The 20,058-nt window shown below is 36.9% G+C and overlaps 1 protein-coding gene across 1 annotated transcript in view; it reads left to right on the top strand.

Moving 5' to 3' along the window:
* Positions 1–8,897, top strand: part of LOC149832114 (receptor-like protein 4) — a 38,155-nt gene extending 29,258 nt beyond the window's left edge. The window contains exons 7-9 of the mRNA XM_090012357.1: positions 3,391–3,468; positions 4,776–4,984; positions 8,170–8,897. Coding sequence (XP_089868483.1) covers positions 3,391–3,468; positions 4,776–4,984; positions 8,170–8,297 — 415 coding nt within the window. The 3' untranslated portion in view covers positions 8,298–8,897. The remainder of the gene's footprint in view (positions 1–3,390; positions 3,469–4,775; positions 4,985–8,169) is intronic.
* The last annotated feature ends 11,161 nt before the right edge of the window (positions 8,898–20,058 follow it).

Below are 20,058 nucleotides of genomic sequence, written 5' to 3'. Positions count from 1 at the left end.
TTGAGTAATCTTGGCAATAGCTTCTTCTAAGGGAGGAAACGTGGATCTATGGAGAAGTGAGGATCTCACTTGTTCAAATTCGGGACGAAGCCCAAATAAAAATTGAAACAATCTATCTTGTTCCATTTGTTTTTGTCTTAGAACCACATCCTCCATAGATACCCATTTAGGCTTTAAAAAGCCAATTCATCCCACAAAGGATTTAGAGCACTATAGTAATCTTGTATGCTCATGTCTCCTTGTTTTGTGGTTCTTACTTTTTCTTGCAAGAATTAAGCTCTTGCAAGATCCTTTTGGGTAAACATACCCTTCATAAAAAACCAAGCTTCATTTGCCCGGCGGAATTTTGCAATATTTGCACATACCTTAAGTTCGACATTATTCATAAACCATGCTAGGATTTTTGCATGGTTGCTCTCCCAATCTTCCATTTGATGATTATAATCTTCAATGGCCTTGAGACGAGCATCGCCTTCAAGTGCTTTCTCTTGATCTCCTTCCATCTTTGTGAGCTTAAGTTGGGGTTCCGGAACGGTTCCCATTACATAACCCCAAAGCTTCTTGCCTTTGAGATTATTCTCCATTGTGGATGCCCACATCATGTAATTTTTTCCATTGAGTTTGAATGATAGATCGATCTTGACTTCCATTGCTACACAATGAAGATGTGAGAAAGAAAAGAAGTAGAGAGAGACAAGATTTTACCTTTAGTAGATCTTATGGCTCTGATACCATGTAATGAAATAAGCGGAAGAAACCAAGAATGCTAAAGCATTCACTATGTCCCACACGGACAAGTGCAACAAGCACAAGAGAGAAAATCCACTAAGGGATATACAAAGGGCCTTATAAAAAGGCTACACACATGAAAAATAATATCACTATTATTGAAGAGGAGCTCTCAAGGGCAATACATCATACATGGGGGGTTCCCCCTATTTATAAGAAAAAGAGACCAAAGGGGCTCCCAATAGAGTCGTTGGGAGCCCCCAACGGTCACATATGTGACCGTTGGGGGCCCCAACGACTCCATTGTGGGGCCCCTTTTCGGTATCCAAAAAATACAAAAATAAAAATAAAAATAAAAATAAAAAATGGTGAAATAAAAGAAACAAAATAAGTACCCCTATGGGGTACTTTGTGAAATGACCATAATACCCCTATCGGGTATTATGGTATTATTACATATGTTTTAACAAGACATTGGAAGCAAGAGGTTTTACGTTGAGTAAGAGTAAGACAAAATATATGGAATGTCGGTTTAGTAAGCAACGCAGTAGTGATGAGAGTGTAGTGAAGCTTTGCGAGCAAGAAATATCGGTGGATGATTGTTTCAAATATTTGGGATCTATCATTCGAAATGATGGAGAAATTGATGGAGATGTAAACTATAGGATAAAGGTTGGGTGGATGAAATGGAAAAGTGCAACTGGAGTGCTGTGCGATCGTAGAATGCCATTGCGGTTGAAGGAAAAGTTTTATAGGACGACAATTAGGTCCACTTTATTATATGGTACGGAATGTTGGGCTGCCAAGAAACATCATATTCAAAAAATGAGTGTAGCTGAGATGCGTATGCTTTGATGGATGTGTGGAAATACAATAAAAGATAAGATTCGAAACGAGGAGATACGTAAGAAGGTAGGCGTTGCATCCGTTAAAAATAAGATGAGAGAAAATCATTTACGGTGGTTTGGACATATTCGGCGAAGGCCTAATGATGCTCCAGTTAGAGGGATGGACAAATGAAAAAATATATTAGTCAAAAGAGGTCGAGGTAGGACTAAGAAGACTTGGATGGAGATGATAGGAAAGGATATGAATGCTTTGAACCTCACCGAGGACATGACATTGGATAGAAATGATTGGTGGAGAAGGATTCATGTGGAGGACCCAGAATGATTTTCTTTTTTGGTTCATATCGCCGACCCCAATTGTTTTGGGATGAAGGCGTTGTTGTTGTTGTTGTTGTTGATTCCTGTTGTCTTCACTGTTACTGCTACAATTGTTTATCTGAAGGCCTCCCTTCTGAAAGCTATGCCCTTATCAGTATGCATCCTCACTTCATGGAACACACTGGCATTCGTATCTCAGATGGTAATGACCCTTCTACATGTCATCATTCTGACATGAAACTGCATTTGTTAACAAGAAGATGCTGAAACATTTATGACTATATTATCCATGTAAAATTCTTTCAATATCTTTGTCCTCTCAAGAAAAAAAAAGATTGAAGGGTGTGAGAACTCTAAGTATCGTACTTGTGTGTAGTGTGCTTCATTGTCTTTAGATATATAATTTTTCCAAAACAACTTATAAACAAATAATATTCCAAATTGTAAACATGACTTTCTTTAGAGATTGTTGTTCGACCATATGATTATTAAATATCTATGGATCATTTGTTGACATTCAGATACTATGATTAATCCTGAGAAAAAGTAATGTCTGTCGTGAAGCCAATGGATTTTCCATAATGTGTATCCTGCAGCAAAATAAGGGGTACTTCCTATCTACAATGGTCACTGTTGTATTGGGACCAAGGTTGCCAGACTAGGAAGCGGAAATGGGAAATGATACGGGAAGTGAAAGTGAGAAGCGATGCATTTTAAAATGTATAGGAAGTGAGGAATGAAAAAAACAATATAAGAATTGAATGGGAATCAAAATGGAATACAAATAAAAATGAAATAAAAGTGACTATTCTTAAATTTTATGATTTTTTAGTTTAAGAATTAAATTTTTAACAAAATCTAAAAATGTTAACTGTCAATTTAGAGATAGCACATGGAAGTGAGAAAGAAGGTAGAGAGGAAACACAAAAAACATGAAAAGTAGAGTGAGAGAACATATAATAAGAATAGCTGAAGCGTGTGGAAAGCATAGGAGAAGCGTGGGAGAATCGAGATTCTTGTCAAGTTTAGGAAGCGCGGAGTGTCGCACTTCCGAAGCGAGTTTCCGGGAAGCGGGCTTCCCACCTATCTAAGAAGCTTCCGGTAACTCTGATTGGGACACATGTATCCTTCTTTATCATTTTTGCTTTTGCAGTTTCTTTTTCTGTTTATTCAATCTCAGAATTTTTATATACTAAATAACTCAGGTTATTGAACATAGAACTTTTTGGGAGGGTTAAGATGGTTGACATTTTTACTCATTTCTTTTTATTTTCATGGTGTCATGAACATAAGTGGACCATATATTGAACAACATTGTTAAGCTCAGTGTGCACTTCATACTTAAATCTATTTCCCATCCATTTCAAATTAGATGCCTGACACAAGTTTTGTTTATATATTATTTTCTTTTCTTTTCTTTTCTTTTCCTCTCATGAAATTATATGCGCTTTTTCAAATTTTCTTGTATTATTCTTGATACATTCTTCTGTTCCAGGTTATTAAATGGTAATCAATTGGAAGGACAAGTACCTGAACGTCTTTACTCTATTGGTGTGCATGGTGGACTGATTGAGTATGCTCTTCCACATGAATTTTTTCTCCCGATAAACCTTTTTGTTTTGCTGTCTAAGGAAAACCAATATGTTCTTTCCTGTTTGAAAATTTTCACATTTTGACAGTTAGGGCACCTCATATTTGTTGCAGTTGATTTTCCAGAATCATCTTTTTTAAAACCAATGCTGTAGTACTCATTGTCCTAAGCTTCTGCATATTGTTCAGTTGGGCTGCTACTTTTGTGAATCTGCATCATTTTCTATAAATTTGGAATCTTTGCACAACAATCTAACTTCATATGCTCCAAAATGAGAAGCAACTGTGGATCTCTATTTCAGTGTCATACTGCAGAAGCACTTTTGCTTGTTAGCAGCAGGGAGGGTTTGTAAATTTTGGAACTGGATCAGACCCATGTGCATTCAAATCTTTGCTTGCATGTTATCAGATCCTATGTATTGCGTCCACGTCTAGATAAATAGGATGAAATACCTTCTTTCACCTTTTCAAGTAAAAAATAGTCCGATGTGGGTACAGTTAGATATTCCTTGCATAGTAATCAGTCTGGATCTGGTCATTCCTTACTCCATACTCATACTGACCCAGACTTGCAGTCGATCTGATCCAATTCATTCAGACTGTTAAAAAGAATTGTGGGTCAGTTCTAAGTCAGACCGGGTCTATTGACAGTCATAGCAGCATGGATCTGGATCAGTACAAATAGAAGCTCCAGGTGATGAAAAATATAAATTGCAGGGAGAAGTTCAAATTTGGTCGCTTTAGATGTATTTATTCGTGATAGCTGTAGATTGATAAGAACTATGCACATCTTGAAAGTTAGTGTTTATGCATAAGCTATGAAAATTTGGTCAAAGCTGTATTTGAAATTTACTTCATGTCAAAGTAATGTTTCTGCTATATTTTCTTTTATCTGGAAGCAGGTACTGGATGATGAATCTCAAAAGAAAAGAATGGTCTGGTGGGAATCATCTTCCATACTAGAGTGGAATGTATAAGATGGAAAAATATTATGTTTTTATCAATGAGATGAAGCTTCTTTTGTTGTGATGTAATATTATTCTAACTGAATGTGCTACAGATTTTATGTAACTAATACCTTTCCATAATTATGTAGATAAAAAAGAATGGGGATTTCCTGGAGCATTCCATAATTATGTAGATAAAAATGAATATGAATTTTGGCAAAGTGCAAGTATGAAATGGTTTTAATGTCTATTTCTCTGATTAGAAATTTTCATGCTGTGAGATATTGTGAACTTTCTTATGCTAGTGACTGACCATTTTTTATTCATATAATCGGTTTTGCAGTCTTTCTAGTAACAAAGGCCTATGTGGTGTGCCCACTCTACCTGCTTGTCCATTATTCTGGGACAAAGGTGGCTTATCTGATGGTGCAAAAATTGCAATAGGCCTCGCGTGTATTATTTCTCTAGTGCTGTTAATTCTAGTTATTTACATAGTCTGCATCAAAAGAGGGAGAAATGATTATGACTTTGAGCTTCCTCAGGATTTAATTTGTAAGTCAGTTGATAGGCCAAAACTCATCTTTTCAGTTGCTTTGTTTTTTTGTTTTTTTCATGTTTACCATCTTCCCACTTTGGCAGTATCTGGAGTTCCACTTATCTTGTACCTTTGCAGCTTTTATTTAATACGAAGTATGATTGTGTTCTATTGCTTTCAATACTGTTGATGCAAGTTCTGTAATTATTTGTGACATGATAAATTCACAATCAAATCTTGCAAGGACAACATTACCAAATTCTATGGTTCATATTCATGAAAATTCTTGATTGGTATGAATAAATGCACCTTCTCATATTAACTGTTAACACTGCTAGCATGTTCCCTTGAAATTTTTTATATTGTCAGGTTAGTGCCTCTATATATTCTCATTTAGATGCCTTCATCAGTCATTGAAGTCATGCAACAACCAAGCTGAGTATTTCTTGGAGTTCCTTGAAAATGGGATCTTATGTGACATCTTGCTTGTCAAATTTTCACACAAATTTTTGACTTGTAATCAGGGACCACATACAATTTTGGTTAGGCGGGTTAGGCATAGGGCCACCACCTAGGCTTATGGGTCTAGGTGGTAGAGCTTTTTTTTTTGGCCTAGGCACAACCTAGGCCACAAGGACATAGTTATCATGTTTTTTTAATTTTTTTTCTTCTTTCTTTCATTTTTTGGTTATCTCATTTTCTTCTTTTGCTTTTCTTTTTTACTCTTATTTTTTACTTTTTTTCTTCTTCCTCCTCCTTTCACCCCTCCGACTTCTCATTTTCTTCATCTTCCTCTTCTTCTTCTTCCTTTTTCCTTCTTTTTTTTCTTTTTCTTTTTTCTTCTTCTTCCTCCTCTCGCCCCTCCACTCTCTTCTTTTTCTTTCTTCCTTTTTTATCCCTTTTTATCTTTTTTCTTCATTTTTATTTTTGCTGTTTACATGTATGCATTTGTTTTTGACACACATGAACACACACACATATATATAAATTTGTTTTTTAGTTATCACTCTCTCTCTCTCTCTCTCTCTCTCTCTATATATATATATATATATATATATATATATATGAGAACGGGGTTCATCCTATCGCCTTTTTCTTTATGTCACCGTTAAGACCCTTCAAATATCAAAGTTTTAGGTGTTTTATTCTCAATTTGAACCATTAGATGTGTTGATCAATACTTGTTTATTGAGAAACAAACTTTGTTTCAAATTGATTTGATGTAAAAAATGTGAATATCATGAAATTTTAGTACGATATCAACTGATGATTTTTTACCTCTTTAAAATACACATTTGAGCATAAAGATGCTTAATCAATTACATGTTCTCCATTTAATAACTATCATAAACACATCTAACGGTTCGGATGGAGTATAAAACATCTAAAAACTATGATTTTTGGAGGGTCCTAATAGTGACCTAACGAAACAGGGACAGGATAATCTTCTCTCTCTCTCTCTATATATATATATATATATAGAGAGAGAGAGAGAGAGTGAGAGAGAGATAGATAGATAGATAGATAGATAGATAGATAGATAGATAGATAGATATAGAGAGAGAGTAATCGGATGGTGTGCCCCAAGTTTTGGTGTATGTTCAATATTATGCAATTTCATGAATTTTGCGACATGTTACACCGAATTACACATTTCATCCATAGTTACAATCATATGTTTGTTACTAAATTTATCTATTTATTATAATATTTTTTTTCTTGATGTTTTATTTTTTTGGTCCCGCCTAGGCCTCAACTAATCCTTTTAGGTATCTTCCACCTAGGTTCCGACTAGCGCTTTTGACAACTAAGGTTCTGATATGTTGGCTTTAGTTATATCATTTTTTGGGCTTCCTAGATTATATGGTTTGGTTATGCCGCAGGTGATATCAAGGAAGAAGTGTTAGTGAACCAAGTGATTTGTTGCCATTGCATTAAAAGCTTCTTAGTTTATAAGTTTTGGACTTGTTTATGCTGTTAATCGTCCAAATTGAAGGTCTGTCTAGATCTGAAATGGCATGTTTTGGTTAGGCCAGTAAATGGAGGGATCTAGTGTAATTACCAGGCAGTGGTGTTGCTTGATCTGGAAAAAGGGTACGTTATTCTTTGAGATGCACAATTCCATAAGAGCATGTGGTTTGGACACTAAAACAGGTGATATTGTAGTTAATTTAAAGATAAAAAATTGATACCTGTAAAGAGAATGGAATCACATATCCTAGTTGATTTACATTGATCTTCTTGACTATAGTTTGCGAGAACAATTCTGATCAATCCCATCACCTCTGGCTCATTTGTTGAAATAGTCTCAGAAGGCAATAGGAAGATGATGTAGGTTCAGGTCATTTTCAATTGTGTGTGCTTCATTATGCTCCATACAAGGATTCATTTCCCTAGCTTATTTCATCAAGAACATTGCCTGTAGGATCCTTAGATTTGTGTGAGTTCTTAGTGGGAAACTTGGAAGTTCTAATTTGAGAAAGTGCCTTTCTTTTTTCTCGACTTACACTTTCAATTTTGTATTTGGAGGGGCCAGAATTTAAATCATTTTTTAATCTACATTTCATTCATCTATTAACTTATTCAATTCTATGTATAAAATCTTTGCTTGAAAACAAAAAACCATATGAAATAGAGGACTAAATCCTATAGTTTGTCCTGAACAAACAACTGAAGCAATTCATTGTTCAACAGAACATGGTATTTCTGGATGTTTTCTTCATCTAATGCCACTCATAATTTTGTCACAATCAAAATATCATAATTTATATTTTATTTCAAAATAAAGAATGCAGTATTAATCCACGACTTGTAGCTTTATAACATTATGAAGTCGAGATTTTTCGCATGGTGACCTAATTGATTTTCTCAACTACTTGATTTTGTGCAATGATGTTAAGCTGGTTTTGATCTAACATCAATTAAGTGGAGTTACCAAGATGCCAGTTGGTCATGAGGTTTCAAGGTTTTTTTCGTCAGTGCGACTCAATTATTTTTGTCACAGATGACACGCGCTTACAGCTGTTTAAAACATGTTTACATTTTTGAAGTTATGAATTTGAAATGCACATTGATGCATAACTTAGTACCGCTTCTTGGTTCAAGTACTTTAATGTCCTTTTATTTTATGTTGTCTGTAAATTCTATCTGATGACTTATGTGTTACATGTACCAGCTGATGCTTCCCATGTTTTTATAACAGCGGTTGCAGCAAAGAGAAATAGGTACCAAAGGCAGAAGTCACTGATGCTTCTAGAAATGGAGACACAAAATAATGGACTTTCATCAAGCTTCAACAAGCTTCATCCCTTTCAACCAGAATCACGCTGATAAACGTCCATATATTGCCCATTCTAAGTTGTGGATCAACAAGTCGCCACCAAGGATCATGTTAGACTCAAAAAATGATGGTCCTTTGCGAATTTGAAGAACCCACACTATACTCAGCTTTCCCAATTCCATATTTTTGGAGATTGGATGCAAGCAGCTGATTGGGCACCCATTGATTGAACCATGGAAAAAAGATGGGTACATCTTGACTGGGGTTGCTCAGCTTCAAATGGAGATTTGTGCATTTAACGAAAACATGTACAAACTAACAAATTTTGGCAATGACACAGAATCTTCTAAGGAAAAGCTATCCTGTTTGTGTTCATATTGTACCTGTATTGATCCTCTATTTGTCTGCTCATGCACATGTAGCTGAGTTGGTTTCTGATGACACTAGCTACTCTCATGCAGACATTCAGCCAACCTTTTTGTGATAACCAAAATTCAGCCGACTTACCAGAGCATGTGTTACATGCAAGTCTGTGTATTCTGAAGGAAGCCCAAGTTTGTGGATGATATGAAATTCTTGTTTTGAAAAATTCTTGTATGGAATCATGACCTTTTCCTTAAATTCTCATGGTGATTGAAAATTTTCTACAATAGAAGTAATATAATATATATATATATATATATATATATATATATATATATATATATATGTGGCCACTGTAATATGTTAACTGGAAATATGTGAACCAAAGTGTGAACTAGGAATTTTCCACACTTTTTTGCAAACCCAACCTTGCAAATGTATTCAGCATGGTCCATTTGCTAGGAATCGATTGTTGGATTATACATTTTCAATAAAAAATTATGATTTTGAATGCTTGAATATATTACGCGCCGTTGATTTTCAAGCCTTAAAAGATCCTTTTTATGCATCATAATTGGGTGATCTAAGAGTCAGTTTCTATAAAACCAAGCATCTAAATCACATTCCTATGATAAAATTTTAAAAAAATATATAAAAGCCCATGAAAATCTTGGTTCATACTCCTGTTCACATATTTTCAGTTATCATATTCTAGTAGCCATATATATATATGGAGTAACAGTGAATGCCCTACCATTGAACAAATGTCAGACCCTGTTTGCACATTGATTTTGTGCAAACAAAGTGTCTTTAGCAGCAGTCACCAACTGCCACCAATGACCCTTTTTGGCGGAATTTTTTTTCACTCTGATTTTTGCCCAACATTTAAGTGTGCATTATCCCATGTTTTACCTAAACCTGACCATAGAGATGTGTTCGGTTTACTAGGAAACAACACTTGGATCATGTTTTTCCAATAAAAACATGATTTTTTAACCATTGAATATTTAGAAAAATCTTATACCATCGATTTTTTAAACCTTATAAAAAACTACCTGCATATCGGAATTTTTGATGATCCAAGAGTCGATTCCTATAAAATCAAGCATGTAGAACACATCTGTATGGACAGATGGAAAACATGAGAAAACCCTTGGAAAGCCCAGTTAAATAGAAAAGTGGTTAGCAGCTCTCTCTCTCTCTCTCTATATATATATATATATATATATATATATATAAATAAATAAATATATATATATATATATATGGAAGAAATAAGTTGTTACTAAGATTTGACACGTGTAGATCCAGAATAAAACTAAATTCATTGATCATTACATATAATTAAGATATTGTATGATTCCTTATAATTCAATTTGACAATTGAAGGATCTTTGATTAGGGGAATTCAAAGAAGGATTTTTTTACCTACCCTCTTTCTTGATTTTTTCCCCTTATATCAAATCAACCAATAACTCAATAAAAATGATATTATTCTAAAAACAAAATATTTGATTTGTTATGCCTAATATCTTTTAGTTTAATCTGTATATGTCTTAATTATGCCCTTTAGCCGAGTGGTTTTTTCTTTGCAAACTTGCCTGAGGCTTATGCTTTTTTTGAACCCAATCGTCCATGTTATGCCCGTCATACCCGTGCACTCTTTTTCTCTTAGCCTTTGTGTGGCAAGCTGCTGTAAGCTTTCGATGAGATCCTTCCTAATCTAGTTCATTCAATGTTGAAGGTTTTTTTTAGCTGTATTTGAACTTGTAGATGTATTTACTATTGCTTGTTTAAATATTGGATTCCTTTTTTTTCATCTTTTTTGTGTTTCCTGTTAACAACATATCTCAATAATTAAGGGGTAACAATGAAATCTAGCACATGCTTTGGAGTAAATAAACTATAGAGATCACCTCAATCAGGTCTGTGAGTCTCTATCCCAGCATAAATCAAACCGAGGGAATCTAAGGAAGGTCAATTTTTGTCCACTTTCAGGTAACCATATAATTGGCATTGTGCATTTGACATTTTGAACATCCTATACACTATAATATCATAGCCACAAGGGCTCTGCTCATCTGGTAGGGGCGACTTGTGAATGTCACCAAGTTGTCTATCATAAAAGCTTAAGGCCATCACCACTAACGCAAGTCCTTGACAGCACCAGCACCAGCACCCCCACAAGGGGAGAGCATATTCGGTCATAGGCCGAATACCTTTCGAAGGTACTCTCGCCTAACGACTGGATGCCATGCATCCCACCCTTCTCTCCCTCATCTCAATGAGTGGATGCATGACATATCAGTGATTGGACCCAGTACCTTGCAAGGTACTCAGTCCAATTCCTTGTAACGCACTTTCTCCAATCATTGGATCTCCTCTCCCACATGGGAAGCTTCCATGAAAGAACAGATCCCGTCATCTGACATGATAAGATCCATTGTACTTTTAATCTTATCAGTCCAACCAACGGTTAGGATTAGTCCACATTCTGACCTATATGTTGACTAATCTCAGCAGTCCAGATACATTATCATATGATGGTTTGTATTGTTAACAAGCCTCTCCAAGAGAAGCATTGATTTAAGATGTTAGAGACAAAACCTAGGTGTTAAGGGTTTGGTCATGATTAGGGGGTGGCAATAGGGTTGGGTTGGCGGGTCAGAATACCTCAACAGGAACACAACATGTTTATTAAATGGGTCAGATGTGGCAAACACGAACACGGCCCATTTATTAAACGGATAACCCGACACGACACGGTTAACCCGTTTAATAAATGGGTTGGGTCGACACGACAATATTACACGACACGGTGACCCATTTATTAAACGGGTCGACCCGATAACATAGACACGATAACCGACCCGAATAACTTGTCTAACTGCAGGGCTACCCGCATTGCCGAAAGTAAGCCACTGCAGGAGGTGGGAAACTCTCACCGTCTTTGTCATTGCTTTGTCAAGGAGCCGTGAGAGGCAACACATCCTCCCATCGTCACTCCTCTGAGCTGGAGAGGGTTCGGTCCATCTCGTTCACTAGAGATCACCCACAACTCCGACTGCTCTTCTCCCTCTCTTTCATTTTCTCAGAGAAACGAAAAGAGGAACCCGATTAGGGTTTCCTTTTCATTTTTACTTGTAAGCATTTATTTAGAAGAAATAATTTCAGTTTTGGTACTGAAATTTTTTGAAAATTCTAGATCAAGTCTCATATATTATTAATAGATTGTCCCGAATAACACAATTAGAAACACAAAAACGGGTTGTGGGTTGACGGGTTCGTGTAAACGGGTTGACCCACCCGCCTAACCCATTTATTAAATGGGTCAAACGGGTTGGTGGGTTGGCATACCCCCCAACACGAACACGACCTGTTTAATAAACGGGTTAATTAGGCGGGTCGACCCGTTTATGACATGAACCCGTTTAAGCCAAACCCTAACCCGGCTAAGAAGCGGGTTGGCGGGTCGGGTCAGATTTTGCCGCCCCTAGTCATGATATCAAATAATTGATCCTTAATTATTTAAAATGCACCATATGTTTGGTTCGGTTGCAAAATATATGATCAGTGGACCGGGGGAAAGCGGGGCCTCGCCCCGTTTGGACTAGGGATGAAGGGTATGAAACGGGTATGGAGGCGGGGACGAAGGTTAAAATCCATCCCCGTTCGGGGATGGAGGCGGGGATGGACGTGCACTTTTCCCCGCCCCGCCTCATCCCCACCCCGACCACTTTTCCTCGCAATATCCCTGTCCCGCCTCATCCCCGTTTGAACCGGGGATGGAGGACATGAAACGGGGATGAAGGCGGGGGTGGAGGATAAAATCCATCCCCGCCGGGGATGGAGGCGGGGGTGGAGGATAAAATCTTGAGGGGGGGGGGAGATCTTGCCCCCCTCCCCGCCCACTGCCATCCCTAGCTCCGATATTATGACGCAACAAAAAAATAGGTGGTAGAGGTTGCGAAATGCTAAGTTCATGCATGATTAATCAAAGCCGCTCTGGGGAATGACCCCATGTGGCTTCAAACTAAGAACCCTCAATTATGATAGTGCGACCAAACCATCCAGCTATCTTACTCAGCCGAAGTGATGTTTGATCAAGAAACTGGGTGTGGTTTTTTTAGCTCCAAGATATAAGACAAAAGCTTAGAAAACTTATGTATCAGCTAATGGATTTGCAATCATCTTATGGTTAGCCAAACTATGAGAGTTGGTCTGGTTATGCACTTGACACCCAGTTGAGTGCAGCAGGTTTTCGCTTGAGGGGCCCAAATTGTGTGCAAAATAATATCAATTTAGGTTAAATTAACATACTAACAAAAAGCCAGGTCTTCAAAGAAATCTTCTGTAAGCCACCGCTATAATTACATGGGAAATTGATCCCGGGTAAAACAAGGTTCCACCATCTTACCAAGCACCACCCTAACCGCTAGTAGGGTGTCAATGAGTCAGGTTTGACCCATACCCGACCCATACCAAACCCTATAGGATCAGGGTTTGGTGATAAAAAAGAAGGCCCGATTAGAATTTGGGTTGGATCTCAAGGCTCTAATTAATATATGGAGCTGGGTATAGTTTGTGAAATTTCATGCCAGACCAGGGCTCAACCCGAGATCCAATTAAGATCTGCAAATTTTCAATGTAAAAAAAAAACATATTATTTTATAGGGTATGGTCCGAGTCTGGTTCATGTAATCTTTATAGGATTCGGGTATGGTTTCTCTAATGATCGGTCCTATTAATTAGATCCAGGTTCAGATTCAGTGCCATCATCTCAAATCAGGTTTAAATCTGGTGTCCAAACCAAACCCGATCTGTTGACACCCTCTAACCGATAGGCAACTCATAGCAGGTGCTATTGCTATACATGTGATTGTGTGATTTTATCACATCATAGATAGACTATATGAAGTATGAGTAATGGGTAGGTGTTAAATCAAATATGCTAAATGATATGTGCTAAATGAGCTTTTCAGGGTTTTTTTTTTGGTTTTTTTTAAATTCTGACCGTACATATGTGATCTATGTACTTGATTTTATGGGGATCATCTCTCGAAGTTTTCGATTCCGACACATGGGTGGGTTTTTATAATGTTCGAAAAATCAACGGTCCAAAATCTTTGTAAAATTTTGAGGCTCCAAATATCATTTTTTCATTGAAAACGCATAATCCAAGCGTGGATTCCTTGTAAATTGACCATGCCCAACACATTTATGGGGGTCCAAACTGTGAAAAAACATAGGAAGAGCAGAAAAACTCATTTAGCACGTATCATTTAGCATATTTCATTTAGCACCTACTCATAAAGTATTACATTAACACCTAAGGTGTGCCAAACTTACCTGTTACCAGATTAGTTTCTAAATATTTAGGATAAAGGGTTACCTCTTCCTAAAATTGCTCAGATGATGGCCTGTACGAATTGTGCTCTCTAAATTACTTGTTTGGATTAACCCATTTAGCATGTATCATTTAGCACCTACCCATTATTCAAAGTAGCCTAACTATATAGGTGCTTAAGGTGTGGCAAATTTACCTCTTACCGAATTAGTTTTTTAAATATTTAGGATAAAGGGTTTACCTCTTCTTAAAATTGCTCAGATGACGGCCTGTACAAACTGTGCTCTCTAAATTACTTGTTTGGATTAACTAAAGCTACAAAAATGAAAAAAATGAGGAGCTATATATAAAATAGCATTCAATAATTTTATAGAAAAAAGGTTAAAAGTGCCATTGTAAGGAGTTAATCAGAGGTAGGTGGCACAAAAGTTATTCTGCCAGTCATGCCGAGCAATTTCTTAAAAAGGAAGGCAGGTTATCTCAAATATTTGAAAAATGAGACCGTTAAATAGAATTTTCCTGCGCCCTTATGTAAAATACTCTTACAAGAAAAAAATGATTTTTTTCTCTAAAAAAAAGGAAAAAAGTGATTTTTTGTATAATAAAAATTAAACAAAAGGAACTAATAAGAATTGGGTGACCGTGACGAAAGCCATCCGATAGATAGGGTATCTTAGATATCGACCCAACCCGGATTCTTATTATTGGGTTTAGTAAAAACAGAAAGATCCCAACAAAATATTAACAGGTTTGGGTTTGCCTTTTGAAACCCATCCTGGTTTGGATCCAGGTATGAGAATTAACACTGAATCATTGGAGCGGATACTCATTGAAGAATTGGCTCTTTTGGGTATCCGATCCAAACATATGCCTACACAATCTATGAGATTTCCTTATATTTACACCAAGAAACTGCCCAAGATGAGAGACATAGTCGTGTTGGCTCCTGCCATACTTACGGTCGTTGCCAGGCAAATGATGGGCATTGAGCTGATACCATGTATTTTTCTTTTAAAAACTGTTAAAATGTTTGTGTATAATGAAAGCATGTTTATCCTTATCGCATTTACAGGTGATATGATAAAAGTTATCATTATCTTGTCAAACCCGTGTAACCACTTGATAATTGTTACTGACTTTGCCATGTAAATCGCACAATCTTGTTTACCTTTTTCACTTGTAACCATCCAATCATTCTATTTATTTCCTATTCAATGAAAGATATAGCAAGCTTCTTTGCATTTTGCTGTTCAAGTTTCATTTTTTTTTACAGTATCAAAGCTGACGGTTGCTAACAATCATGTCAAAGAAAGGAGCAAATTCATCAGTATCATCGGATAAGTGTGTGAATCCATATTATATTCATCACTCAGATTCACTAGGTATCATGTTAGCAAAAAATAAAATAGGGTTTGTGGATGGTACCATTCCTAAACCTACTGAACCAGCATCACTATTTGCTTCTTGGGAAATATTCAACAATATGGTGCAATCCTGAATCTTGAATGTACTTCATAAGAACCTATCTTCGACCATTATATATGCTCAAATGGTAGCAGAAGTGTGATCTGAATTGAGAGAGAGATTCTCCCAATCTAATGCTCCCTGAATCTATCAAATTCAATGACAAATCATCAATTATAAGCAACAATATTTTTCAGTTGCAATCTACTCTACCAAACTCAAAGGATTATGAGATGAGTTGTCCTCCTATGTTACCTTACCACCATATACTTGTGGCACCATGAAGTATGTCCATGATATGCAATAACAAGACAGGTTAATGCAGTTTTTTATGGGGCTGAATGAAAGCTATAACCATATTATGAGTCAAATACTTTTGATGGATTTGATACCGACTGTTGCCAAAGCATACTTACTTATCATCCAAGAAGAAAGGCAACATGAATTGAATATCATGGTTCCATCTGAATCTATTGTTGCTGCTACTTTTCAGTCTAGCAAGCATCCCAAAGGAATGGCAACAAGGGGTCAGACAAGACCACGCCCCTGTTGTGATCACTACGGTAAGGTTGGGCACATAAAATTAAATGCTATCAATTGTTGGGATTTTCAAACAAGTTAACCTCCAATGATTACTCAAGGCCTAAGGACAATGCCACAAATAACTTCTCCAAGCTCAAACTTTTTCAAAGGTTTGCCGAGTTCATGAACCAGTCCAACCAAGGTACTGTTAAGCCCAAAGTAAATTTGGCAGGTAACTCGCCAAACCCGATAACTTGTGTTTCATTTAAAAGCATTTGAGTCATTGATACTAGGGGTGGCAAAATCTGACCTGACCTGCCAACTCGCTTCTTAGCCGGGTTAGGGTTTGGCTTAAATGGGTTCGTGTCGTAAACGGGTCGACCCGCCTAACCCGTTTATTAAATGGGTTGGGTTCGTGTTAGGGGTATGCCAACCCGCCAACCCATTTGACCTATTTAATAAACGGGTTAGGCAGGCGAGTTAACCCGTTTACACGAACCCGTCAACCCGCAAGAGAGCAATAGCCAACCCACGTCGCCTGAGCGGCAACTAGAGGTCACCAGCACCGACAGCCAACCGAAAGGCCACTGACGATGGTAGCCATCCCTGATTAGCATCATGATCAAGGTCAAAGGAAGAAAACGTCGACCAATGCTTGGTGACCCACACCGTTTACCGACGACCATCCGACAACTCTGCGATGGCGGCCTCCGAAAGAGGTCCTTGGATCCTTCCATCGACGACAGCCTGATGGCCGGCCATCGTTGAGACAGAAGAGAGGAAAAGCTTCTTCTGCGTCTCTGACGACAACAAACTTCGTCGGCATGACGATGAACCCCGGTGAGACATAGGACATTGTCGGCGAGGCATTGAGCCCTGACGAGCATCCTATTAGAAAACCCCTTACCAACAAAAGGGGTTCTGTGTCGTCAATTACCAGAAAAAACTCGAAAACCCCTATCGACGTTGTGTAATCGGGTGTCGTCCCGACCGTTTATTAAATGAGTTAATCGTGTCGTGTTGGGTTACCCGTTTAATAAACGGGCCGTGTTCGTGTTTGCCACATCCAACCCATTTAATAAATGGGTCATGTTCAGGTTGAGGTATTCTGACCCGCCAACCCGACCCGATTGCCACCCCTAATTGATACCGGTGCAATGGATCATATGACGCATATGCTATCTAGCCTTGATAATCCTATTCTCGCCTCTTTTCCACTGATTAGTTTATCAAATGGGTCAAAAGTTCATGTTTTTCATATTAGCACCATAACAGTTCCTTAATGTCGTTATGAAAAATGTCCATGTTCCCAACTTCAATTTCAACTTAATATCTATTGCCAAACTCTGCTCGGATTCAAATTGTAATGTAATCATTAACGGTGAATCTTGTTTTTTTGAGGACCGTCACTCGATGAACATGATTGGAATGGGTAGGATGTCAAATGGTCTTTATATCCTTGATGAAAGTAGGCTTGCAACTATTTCTTTGACTTCTAATAAATCTAAACTTTGGTATTATCATTTGGGGCATGTTTCCAATTCTCGTTTAAAAACCTTAGCTAATTTAAATTATATTAATCCTTGCAACAAGTGGATGATTGTTTTATCTATCATATAGCCAAACAATCTCGCTTGCCTTTTCCCAATAGTTCAATATCGTCTCAGTCTATTTTTGAGTTAATATATTGTGAGATATGGGGTGGATATCAAGTTCCATCATTATTTGGAGATCAATATTTTATGACTATTGTGGATGACTTTTCAAGATTAATATGGGTCTATCTTATGAAATATACATCTAAAACATATGGCATTATTAAGAGTTTTTTTTTACCATCGTTCAAACTCAATTTGGAACCAAAATAAAAAAATTTAGATTTGATAATGGGACAACATTTTTTTCCAATGATATGAAAAATCTTTTACGAGAAAAAGGGATAGAGAGGCAACATAGTTGTATCACAACGCCTCAACAAAATGGGGTAGTTGAGCGCAAACACCGTGATCTTCTTAACATGGCATGAGCACTCCTTTTTCAAGCTCATCTTCCTCTAAAATTTTGGGGAGAAAGTATTTTGACTACTCTTACTTCTTAATCAGTTGCTTTCTCATCCCATTTCAGACAATTAAAACCCCTTATGAGATTTTACATAGACGTGTTCCTAAATATGATCATTTAAGAACTTTTGGATGCCTATGTTACACCACTAACCTTCACAAAACCGACAAGTTTGATGTGTGTGCCACAAGATGTATTTTTTTAGGTTATCATAATGGGCAAGTGGCATACAAGGTATATGATTTAGAAAATGAAAAAGGTTTTCACAAGCCGAGATGTCAAATTTAATGAGTTTGAATTTTCTTTCAAAAATAAAAAAGAGTTCCAAAATGATGGTAATATTGTTATCTCTCTGCTTGTTCATGATGTGTCTATGAAAGATTTTCAAAAAATCTCTCCCAATTAGGATTGTTTTCAAGACACCCTGATGCTCATATGCAATCTCTAGAACCACCAAATCCAGATTTAAGTGAAAATCCAATCAACTCTGGCAATCCAAATACTCAAGCATAATCGGCTTGTTCTCCTAATTTTCAACCTCGTAAATCTTCACGACCACGAATTCTGCCTAGATATTTCAAGGATTATCGATGTTTTCTTATTACACCTTATTCCAAATCATGTTCATTGAGTGTTGCGGTTGTAATGACAAGATGTGCCTGTTATCCAATTTCTTCTTATCTTGTAGACAAATTTTTTTCTCATCCTTATAAATCTTTCATTTCTAGTCTAACTTAAACCCAAGATCGTACTAGTTTTTTCCAAGCCATGCAGGATCCAAAGTGACAAGAAGTCATGAAAGCCAAGATTCGGGCATTAGAGGAGAATGACACTTGGACGCTCACCAGCCTACCGCCAGGAAAAGACTCAATTGAGTGTAAATGGGTTTACAAGGTTAAATTCAAATATGATGGATCAGTTAAACGATACAAAGCATACCTAGTTGCTAAGGGCTATACCCAAACAAAAGGAGTGGATTATAACGAGACATTTGCCTCTGTTGCAAAGGTAGTTACCATCAAATGCATTCTTGTTGTGGTAGCAATACACAATTGGTGCCTGTTTCAAGTAGATGTCAATAATGCATTTTTTTATGGAGATTTACAAGAAGTTTATATGAAGTTGCCACCAGGATTCTCACGATAGGGTGAGAATGTTGTCTGTCGATTAAACAAATTCATTTATAGACTTAAATAATCATCTCAAAATTGGTTCTCCAAATTATCCGAACTTCTCAAGAAAATAGGGTTTTTGCAATCAAAGGCAAATTATTCATTTTTTTCAAAAATCAACAAAAGTGGCAAGGTATTTGTAGTTGTTTATGTTGATGACATTATTATTGCAGGTGACAACCTTGGAGAAATAAACCATCTCAAGTCTCTTATCAATGACCAGTTTAAATTGAAAGACCTAGAAAAATTAAAATATTTTTTAGGAATAGAGGTGGTGTGATCAAAATCAGGTATATTTTTGTCACAACAAAAGTATACACGGGGTATTCTTGATCATGATATGGGATATATGGGTGCACGACCTTATGATTTTCCTATGGAGTAGCATATAAAGTTGGACAATGAGTATGATGAGCTTCTTAAGGATCTGACCCAGTATCGAAAGACTGTATGAAAACTTATCTACTTAACCATAACTAGGCTTGATATTCTTCATTCAGTTCACGTGTTAAGTCAGTTTATGAATCAACCCTCGATACTGCATCAAGATACCATGTTTAAGCTATTGTGATATTTGAAAGGAACATCGGGTTATGGTATTCTACTTCGTTCGGATAGTCAACTCCAATTCAATAGTTTCTATGATTTAGATTGGGCATCATGCCCTATGACCCGATGGTCAACAAGTGGCTATTGCGTAATGATTAGATTAAGCCCTAACATGTGGAAGACAAAGAAACAAACAACCGTTTTCAGATTATCTGCCGAAGCAGAATACAAATCCATGACACTTTGCATGTTATGAATTAACTTGGATCAAAAGTCTACTTGTAGATTTGAGAATGCCACATGATTATCCAATGAAGTTATACTGTGATAATC

The sequence above is a fragment of the Nuphar pumila genome, chromosome 7 (genome assembly GCF_984573655.1).
Source record: "Nuphar pumila chromosome 7, dmNupPumi1.hap1.1, whole genome shotgun sequence".
Lineage (NCBI taxonomy): Eukaryota > Viridiplantae > Streptophyta > Magnoliopsida > Nymphaeales > Nymphaeaceae > Nuphar > Nuphar pumila.
Note: the sequence above shows the minus strand (reverse complement) of the source record. Positions and strands in the feature narration are given on the sequence as shown.